The following is a 10,834-nucleotide window of genomic DNA, read 5'->3' as shown; positions in this document are numbered from 1 at the left end:
AGCGGATAATTTAATACGTTTAATAATTTTCAATATTGGGTGATTTGAAATATGAAGCTGTGAAACAGTTGTATCTTACACGAGTGGTTGTTAAAAAGAATTTACCTGTCCCTCAAGTAAAAGCAGTAACGGAGCTTTCCTACTTGATTTTATTTTTATGTAAGCATGGCGGGTATTACGCGCACCTCACGGAAAGAAATTGCTTACAGGGGAACTGTGGTGAGTTCTTATGCGTAAGTAATAGTTCTTTTTGTATTATATTAATATTATTTAATTGATGAAATGGTGCTTGAGCTGTAGTTTTTAGAGATCGCGTAGTATCGTTGTAGAATTTTATGGAAGCGCACTGCAACCGGTGCAAGGGAAATTTTAACCCATTTAAACATGCCAAGAGAATCATTTAGCAAAAGTAATTTTAAATGTTAATTATTAACAGGGATAATATCAATTTTATTTTTATTTATTTATATATATTTGTTTATTTTTTATTTATCGAAAAACACATGAGGAATAAATAGATTCATATATACTATCAGTCTATAACTCCCATCGTCACACACTTACAGAGTATAGTCATGCATCATTTTCACCACTAAACACACAGCATTTTGAGTTGCACACTATATCTTAACTATCATAGACACTATGTAACACAATCACTCTAAACATATATTTATAACTTGCAGCCATACTAGCACTCCAGCATTGTTACATATACAAACAACATCAGCATCTGACATCAACGCCATCATATACAATCATCATCCTCATCACACATTTGCATCATCACATACCATCAGCATCATTATGGTCACCTATCAACATTAGCATCATCACACTTCAGCAGCATTACACATCCGCATTATCACATACCAAATCAGCATCGTCACACCTCAACATCATCATATATACCAACATCAGCAGCATCACACAGCAGCATCACACATCCTCATTATCAGCTTCTTCACACACTTTAACTTCCATGCATAAGGATGCTGCAGATTCTTAGACACAGTCAACATCATTATCTTCATCATCAAGCACACATAGACATGCTAATTTCAGTAATTTCTCCATAAACTAGTATGGACTCATAATAAGTGAGCAACTGACAGCTGTCACTATATCACTATAAGATAAATGTTCCTAGATATAATGAAATAGACAAATAAAAAACAAAACATGTGATGATTTTTTTTATAATTCTTTAAACAGCAGACAACTATTAGCTGTTAATAATAAATGTAAATCAATATCAGAAATACTGTCAGTTCTTACCATTGCTTGTGAAGTGATTGATTCTAAGGTGACCGATAAGGCCCATGGGCCTCTTGTTTCTAATCTTAAATTAATTTTTCAATGTATTTTTATGCACAATATGCGTACCTCAAGTGATTTTGCTTATTATTTTAGATTTATGATCTTTACATTTATTTACTTCTTTTTTTTTGTTTGATATTTATGTATTTTATACATCCGTCAAATGACAGGACATATTATGGTATTCTCGTCTTCCATCCGTCCATCTTCCGTCCGTATGTCCCTCTGTTCGTAAACATTTCAATGTCCCAGCGATTTTGGAATTTATTAAGCCTTAACAGATTTCTTTTAACTTTCATTGCAAGCTTAAGTACAATCAAAGCTAGATTGAGTTTGATTTCCATGATTTTTGATCCACAACTTTTAGAGTTACGGCCCATTAATGTCTGTAACCTTTTCAATGTCGGTGCAATAACTTTGCAAAGTATTACGCAATTACCATTGAAACAAATGCAATATATTATATACAGCATAAATAGTGTAGGTGATAGTCAGACAAAATCACAGGCGTATTTCGTGACCTGAAACAGGCTCTTGTTTTTTTTTTTTTTTTTTCGTGTGACAAATTAAAATGATTGTTCAATATATGAATATTGTCAGCATTCCATTATACCTTCATAGATCCCTATTAGGATAAACTGACGGGACAGAGCTTGTTTGTTACACTATCAGAATAATGTAAATCACTCATACTGGTGGAGGAATTACAGTGATTCTAGCATTAAGTTGTATGGTTGCCAATTTATTTGCAGATAAGTCAATACCATTATTACTATTGCAGCCATGGTCTTTTGATGGCGTCGTTAACTTCACCTTGTCAGAATATCCTAATGGGGCAATATTTTGTACATCATGTGAGAAAAAAAAGCATATTTACAAAATTAATAACCAGAAGTAGCAAAATCATAGGGACTTTTCGAAATTATTTTTATTATCTTAATTATCTAGACAAGCCATTGTGGCTACATATAAATATGCAAGTGTTTCTGACTTCGTTTTAAATAAAAAAAATAGTTGTGGAGTGATGGCTTTTGATAATGGATATATGTATATCTAGTTTTGATATATGCTTTATTTGACAAGGAATGTCAATTTATTGTTGTTAATAAAGTTACTGTTTCAATTTTGTTGTCATTGGTCCGTTTTTCCTTGGCCCGGAACTATTTCTGAAGGCGTCTATTTGCATCAACACTGCATCGTCATGCCGGTAATTACGGGCTTAAAATAGATTTTCTGTTGACCAATTTCATTTGACAGATGGGATTAAATCCCTAATGCGTCATATCGAGCGTAATAGCTTATTGGATAAATATTTATAGCAACCTATATTGAACTTGGGGAAACCCGTTCGTCCGCCATGGTGTTTCACGTTGTAATAGCAGCAAGCTGCAAGGTGAACTCGAGTAATTTTACGGATGTTTCCTTTGATTGCTTTTCATTATAACTACTGGAGCATGCATAAAACATCCTTGTGTCGTTGTCACGAAATGTAATAGGTGTAGCAACAACCATTTGTACCTTAACTTTAATAAAAACATGCCAAATGTCGTATCTTTCTAATGGGAAGCCTGTTACGACGGAGATGTGAAGGGGACGTAACTCTTGGCGAACGACAACTATGTTCTGATATGAATGTTAATGATTTCGTCCTTGAGTGACGTCACAGAACAGGTACATGTAATTATAAATAACAATATATATATAGATCTTTATATACATATAAATGTTCTCGGTTTAAGACAGTCTGGTTTATATACGAAAACGTGATTTATCACTTGATATAGCAACCATAAAAATGGCGTTGCTGTCCATTAGAAAACAATACCTACCAGAGTTGTCGTCCCATTCACTGTCGTAATGCACTCTGGGAAATTGTAAGACACTGCTCTTAACAGAACCTATCAAAGCCAGATTAAACAATAAAACTCGATTTTGACAGAATAAGAAGAGGTTTTGGCTCCTAACGTCTGTTCACAAACGAGATTCGGGACTATTTCATTGTTATTTCCTTTTGTTTGTCTTGGCTCCACAATCAAATATATCCACGCTAATAAGAAAAGACAATTAGTTATTTGTAAACATAATTTTATTCGACAAAACAAATAATAAAACATCTCACAACTAGAACATCACGCGATATTGTTGCGTGATGTTTACACCGGAAGTTGAGTCAGATAACTCTATTTTTACCGTATCTGTTACATGCGCAGTCGCACCAGCAACGTGAAGCGTACAACAATTACATTGTTGGTTTCCATAACAAGTGACGTCACTGGTGTAACTATCGTCCCCTTCAACGCGCATGTGCAGTTTTGTTGTGTCCGACACGCACTTGTAACGAATTATCGCTTCATACCCCTGGTTTGGATGAGGATCAGGGGGATTGATGCTAAAGTTTAATATTTTAGGAATTACGTTTATTCCCTTCAAAACTACAGTTTCCGTGACATGCGCAGCACTACTGTTAAATCTATACACAGGAGAACGGACGGTATGTCCGTCCGGAAAAACAACATTAAATATTACATGAGTGTCCTCGCTCACATAGAAAGTTTCCTGTTCCGTGAATAACTCCAGGCACAAGTTTGAGTCAGCTATCATTGCTGCATTATCACAGTAAGATTTTAGAGCGAAATAACCACGCTCGCATGTGTCTTTAACACTCTGCCTCACGTCCTCACTGATATTTTGTCTATCCGTCCGACTAACAAGTGAGGCACAACTTTCTGATATATTAGAAGCCAGCAATCTTCTATTTTTGTGACACACTTTGATTGCTGTCTTTCGGAAGTGATTACATATGCGCAAAGGATGTGCATTTTCATTTGATAATATTTTGTCTGTGTTTTGTTTTGCAGGTAATTTCACATAAAAACTGCCAGGATAATAATCCGCGATTGCCTTATATTCTAGCACAGGCATCATATCTCTGTCACTCTCTTTCACTAACACGCTTGCATATACCGTAGATGATAAATCTCCCTCGCCACAACGCTTGACATCAATTGGGACTTTTGTAAATGTCTTTTTCCATTTTGCATGATTATCATCACTACTTAAAATTTTAAAACTAGCAGATAAAAAATCATTTTCGTTGGTAGGTTCGACAACAGTTCGTGACGACTTTTCGACAATAGCCTCGACTGACTCTTGTTTGATCGACAAAATGGTGATATCCTTTTTCTTTCGTTTCCTTTTTTTCTTTGTATCATTCTTTCTATCTTCGTGATGTGTATCACATGTGTTTAAAACAGTTGAGTCATGTTCGTTTTCTGACGTCACAAGAATAGTACATGAATTAATCCACTGAATACGTTTCCTCTCACTTCCGGTAACAATAATATCTTTGATCTGCTTTCCCTTTTTGACACCAATCACAATCTCGTTTCCAGCTTCGTCACGTGACATTATTTCCGTCACCATTCGTGCTACTCCGTCATCTCGACGCTTGCCTATGATTAAATGCTGATAGAGGTCAAGAGAATGAAATCTTGCTAATCTTGGGTCCATTCTTCCGGTATATAATTTGAACTTTGGCTTCAATTCACTCTCTGAAAAATGAAAACAAAATATTACCGTTTATCGTTAAACAACATAACTGCTTAATGTATCATTACAAAACAGCCATGTTATCTTCAAATATTTATTTCGTTGTGAATAAAGCGAATCAATTAGGATGATATGAGTATTGAGTGTTGTTAGACTGATATCTGATGGTTTGACCGATTATCTTTTCTTTGTTGGTGGTTTGGAGAATGATATCTAATGCATTTTTAGTGTCTTTATCTGAAACAAAACTGTTCACGATCACTATTTTCTAGTTTTAAGTATAACAATACCATGGCGCATGTGTCGGTGAAGTTTGGTTGTTTTGCCACAGTTTCTTAGGTTACAAAGAAATTGAAAATTGAAAACAAGATTCATTACTGTTTTTGAACTCGGAACTCATGTGTACTTTTTCCTCAGAGTGTAACGGAAGTTGAGGTTATGTTTCTTAATTTCTGATTAATTTAATTGAATGCATCTCCTTCCACCTTGAATTGTCTTTAGAATCCAAGAAACTGTGAGGTTACAAACGAACGATGCATAAACACAATCTCAACTTACCACAGTCGCTTTCATTGTCGTAATTTCCTGTACACGTGCAGACATTTCCTGGACCACAGAATCCGTTACCGTGACAACAGAATGCACACCCTGTGAAACAAAAACAAGAATTAGCAAGATGCACGCAAAAGATGCTTACAAGCGTTCTGTCACAGATTGTTCTCTGCTACAAAATTGAAATAAATTTTGACGAACGAAGAAACACTACTGACAATTTCATCGTTAATTTGAATTGATGTATTTAGTGTTTTCTTATGTCAAGAAGAATTCCATTACGAAGTACAAATTTAAAACACTGTGTATCGGTTTTAAAAGCTATCATTACCAGTGGCTGTGTGATTCGTTGAGCACCATACATCTCCGGATTGATTCATTTTTTCTTTAGGTGGAATGGAAATATTTCCCTCTGGAACCACGATGCTGATGTTGGAGAATGTTATATTTCTGATAGAGAGAAAGAAAAAGCATTATATTTTATGTATTAACAACGGTTTTGACAAATGATCAGAAATAATACAGAAGATTAAATCTTATCTATCTGTAATACAGTTATTCAAGTCTGACAAATTACATACAAAATGTTCTCTAGTTTATTGAAATTTTGCTTACCGGAAGTTCTATCCCTGGTTGAATGCAAATTACAGGTAAAATACATGTAATACGTATATATAAGGTAGTATATAGCCTTAACTCTAACAAAATCAATGGGAAAGTAGAGCTTAGTTTTAATTTTTAAAAATTCGTACAATGTTGGCGTTTTATTGACTTTGTGTTTAACCATAGACCACACGTCACACAGACACCACAACGAGTAATGTCAAAACAAAGAGGTGCATTTGTAAAATTACTAACTTTGGGTAATGTATGACCACGTTGCACCTGACGTCACTTGACCTTGGGAACGTATCCACACTGGAAACAAGACTGCAGGACACCACAATGCCTAGCAACAGACCGACTCGGTGATCAAGCAGACTGACCATTACGGCCAACGTTAAACACAATACGTTGACCGACACAAACTTAGCCCCGTTTAGGGGCAAGGACATAAGTGGAAGGGGATCCATGGGATAAATCCGAATTTCCAATTTCCTGGAAGTTAATGAAGCTTTAATCTGTATTTCCGGTTCCGTTTTAGATGTATAACCATGTCTTTCTTGATAAGAAACGGCATAAATCCCAACGTTACCATCGGAGGATTCAATCCATGCGACATCTCCCTGTAAATAAGATTGACAGCACGATATTTATTGTTGTATATATCTTACTTGTTTATAAAGTAATCTGCTATATACTGGACATGAACAAAGGAAAAGAGAACATCTTTGTCAAAAAATATACAATTTGAAAAAAAAAATGAAGCGTCCCCGGGTGGGCTTGAACCACCAACCTTTCAGTTAACAGCCGAACGCGCTAACCGATTGCGCCACGGAGACCTACATACTTGATAACAGAAATTTGTATAAAAGTATTGTTGCCACGCCGTTCAGGTATCGATGACTATGTAGGCTATGTTTATCCAGGGACGTATAATACATGTATTATACATCCCTGGTTTATCGAAGCACATCGTTTTATGTAAAACATGAAAGTATATATATACTGTTGTTTTCACGACTGAAATTATCTGCTAACATATTTTTTGTTTCTTTTGTTTCAAACGGTTCGTTAATTAGCCCAGGTTTCACAGACCACAGGAACTTATCTACTCAAGCAAAAGTTTTAGTACGTTTCAGCTACAGTTGCCTGTGGCAGTATATAGTTGACATAATATTAGGATTCGCAGATCTGTTACGGGAGCCGTATCAGTAAATCGACTGAACAGAGAAAGGTGTTATAGACTTGCACAAGCCCGGTCAGTCCCCATTAATTGTGTGTGCCTTTTTATCAGCTCATAACTTTGAATTGAATTAATTAACTCCTGGGTTCTAAACTTACCGGAAATACAGAGCTGATGTCAACATTTATTCCTTCTGTAGTGTTTGATGATGGAATTTCTAAATATTCTTCATGAAAATAAGCATTCGGAGGGATATCCTTGATTCCCGGCAATTGCATTCCTTCTCCATGGGCCAATTTCCACGCCCCTGTTGAGCAGACTACACTAGCCAGCGTTAAAACCAACAGCATGTTCTGTAAACGAAATTCTAAGTCTCAAAAAGATTTCAAAAGGACGAGATATCAAAGAAAGAAAATGCATTTATATCAGACTGAAGAAATTTGCTATCAAGAACAGGAGCATTTATTAAAACATTAATAATATACTGTCTAATATCTGTACCAATTAGACAGGTGTACATGGCTTTTTTTATGAGCTAAGCATGAAGGAACTCACTTTCTCCAGTCCATTAAGACATTCGTGTGTAAATACAGACAGACGTTTACAGTGAAAGAAATCAATTACGAAAATCGTTTAAACAATATAATGGCATATGGGAAGTATTATTGATTTTCATGCGCACGTGTGATTTACATGCAGGTGGGAAACAATTCTCTGTCGAAGCATGATCCCCAAATGTCAAGAAATAATAATGATCACGTGACGGACGCTAACAGTTATTTCAAATCAGTCATTTAAATGATCTAAAAATAAAACTACCAATCTAGGAACACTTTAGGTTTTTTTCAGTTGTGAAAACAATTATTTAATTTTTTTCTTCATAAATCACACACATAAAGCCGGAAATGAGACATGTTGGCATATTCAACACCTGCACAGTTTCGAGAAAAAAATTCGTCTGTCGCACGATCTTCTATTTTCTGGTTGTAATTTAGCTGTTACATTGATTTCTATTGAACACGTGTTGAATGTTTGTTAGACATCTGTTTGAAGTCGTGGGAAGGATAATTCTATCTGACATTCGAAAAACTGAATATTTATATTCAACTGGCGCTTACATCTATATTTAGGAACGTCTTTCGTTATATTGTCACTTTATACTTTTCGGTAAAATATATTGTTTTCAATTTATCTTATTCAAAACGAGCTCGGAATTTCGCGAAATTTTCTGAATGCTGAGATCTATGACCTAGATTTATTAAATAATAGTAAAATCAAAAGCACGTGAATTACACTTATTTTCGGTAACAACTCTAGATTAAAATACACGTATTCTAAAAATTACATAGTATGAAACACTATTATATACACTGATTAGAAAGTGTGTCGAGCTAAACTTGAATGATATTAAAACATTTATACAGATCCATTACTATCAACTAATTTCATATGCTACTCTTAAAATCAAATTGATGATGTCATTTGTAAGTTTTGAAGCGAGTTATGATATCATGTGACGTAATAAATGAAGTTATCTGTACTTTGTAAATACATCTAACCAGTTCCGCCATGCCCATATGTGCCCTTGGTCATGAATGACTTTGAATCATTAAAAAACAACATTATTTATCTATCAACATATTAGGAAACTTTAAAAATGATGATGTAACAATACGACAACTTCCGACTTACTTCAAAGCAATTCATGCTGATGAACTTAATTCTTGTCAGTTTACGACTTGTTTCAGAAAGTCTAGCCGTCTGTGATGTTTGCGCTATCTGAACACAAAAGATTAACTTTGTCAGTAATTTGTACCATAAATAAGATTTATGACGTGTTTGATACAGAGACATGCTCTTTATGTGTGATAGGTTGAAGGCTATTGTCCCCGCAGGTACGTGGTTTTACATATTTAGCCAGTGGGGGTCAAAGGTTAGCACGTAAGGTGACACGCGCCACCTTGTAAACAAATGCTGACGTAACAGTGGACAAGCATCGCTTATTTATGAAGTGTGTGTGTGTGAACGATACTCTTCGGACAAAAGGTGATAGTTTTAACGAGTGTTCGTTTAACACAGGTAGATGTTTACTCCTAGTGTTAGAATGGACTTGTGTAAATATCATAGTGTTTATTGTCAACAAAAGTCAAGATGTTAGATGTTTATCTTATAAACGACATACATGATGTTCAATTGACCTTGTCACTTGAGAAAATATTTATAATTCAAACATTGATCAAAATTTTTATACATCCTGAAGGAAGATCGATATTTTTCCTATTTCGCAGGGACAGTTGTTCATTCAAAAACAAACTGACATCATTATTTATTTTTATATTACATAAGAAGATATGTCGATATATCGACGTAGTGGGGGAGATAAGTAAATAAACATCGTTGAATGGATATCTGAATCCAAATGGTATACTGCAATACTGACCCTTTTAAAATTCTAAGCCCTTTATCATTTATGTACAATGTACGCAATCTAAAAAATAGTGTGCAAGTTAGTATCGGGTGACTTGAAGATTCAATACATGAAGTTAAAAGCTTCGGTGTGCAATAATTCACTCGCACCTCCTATAAATCCTCACACAGTTAATATGAATATCAAGAAATGAATTTAAATATGGTATGAAAATATTTCATCTCCTTCATTTGCAAATAATAATGAATAGAAATGATGTCTGGAGTAACTCTGTAGTATTATGTAAAAGGGACAATATTACTCTTGAACTTATATAACCCTTATTTGGTAAATCGATTCAAAATATTCTAGTATATAAGATAGATTAACAGTGTCTAAACTGAGTTTTTAGAGAAAATTGAACTCAAAGTACTGGAGATATACAATCACACTTCATCCTATCTGACACACCGAGCTGCATCCGAGAGGTCAGTCAGACAGACTACCGGAGTAGACTGGACTTACTAATTAAAATGGTTTATGTCTCATCTTAGCTAGGTTTACTACACCTGACAGTTAACATCTTATTGTAATCAACTTAGATTTCTTCAACGATTTAAGATTGAAAAGCGCGGATCGTCCACGAATTACAACCGTTTATTAAGTAATATTGAAACAGTGTATTTTATGTTTAAAAACCATTCTTATGTTCATTTCATCTAGCCAGTTATATGTCTATAGCCTAATTCATACAGATTCATGAATTGGTAAATATGAAGAAAAAAAACTCTTTAAAAGCGCGTGTTAGTGAAAAAAATGCTTTATACAGAAATATATTTTATGTTTAACTATAGAAAACCAGACAAAATCATACAAAGAATTTCAAGTTTTACTGTTACCGAACCAGTAATAAAATGACTCTTCGATTTAAATAAAAATCAATATTAGGTTGAACTTACCGTTTCGCTAATATCTCATAAGTTTTTTCATCCGTTGATCTCCGCGACAAACAGCACGCACACTGCAACGACACAACATATATCTGTTTCCACGAACAATGGATCGCTGTAGTTTAAACTCTAAACAAATCTATTTGAAAACAAGCTCTATCTCTTGACAAAACAAAAAAGGCTTCAATGTAACGAACGTGAGGACAGCTATCGAAGTGAAGGGTAGACTGGCTCGCGCATTCCAGGGCCGCCCCTTGTCCCTTTAATCAA

General features: G+C 34.8%; 1 protein-coding gene and 1 non-coding gene across 2 annotated transcripts; both read right to left on the bottom strand.

Moving 5' to 3' along the window:
- Positions 1 to 3,441: 3,441 nt before the first annotated feature.
- On the bottom strand, positions 3,442 to 8,778 carry LOC132554727 (uncharacterized). The gene is made up of 6 exons (XM_060219039.1): positions 8,767 to 8,778; positions 7,366 to 7,560; positions 6,280 to 6,647; positions 5,753 to 5,871; positions 5,428 to 5,517; positions 3,442 to 4,871 (listed from the first exon to the last, which is right to left on the bottom strand). The coding sequence occupies exons 1-6, from the start codon at positions 8,776 to 8,778 to the stop codon at positions 3,442 to 3,444; spliced, it is 2,214 nt and encodes a 737-aa protein (XP_060075022.1).
- Trnan-guu (transfer RNA asparagine (anticodon GUU)) lies at positions 6,790 to 6,863 on the bottom strand. The gene has a single exon. It is a non-coding gene; the product is annotated as a tRNA-Asn (tRNA).
- Positions 8,779 to 10,834: the final 2,056 nt, after the last annotated feature.

Source organism: Ylistrum balloti, unplaced genomic scaffold (assembly GCF_031769215.1).
Source record: "Ylistrum balloti isolate Yb309-2 unplaced genomic scaffold, AGI_CSIRO_Ybal_v1 Utg370434, whole genome shotgun sequence".
NCBI lineage: Eukaryota > Metazoa > Mollusca > Bivalvia > Pectinida > Pectinidae > Ylistrum > Ylistrum balloti.
Note: the sequence above shows the minus strand (reverse complement) of the source record. Positions and strands in the feature narration are given on the sequence as shown.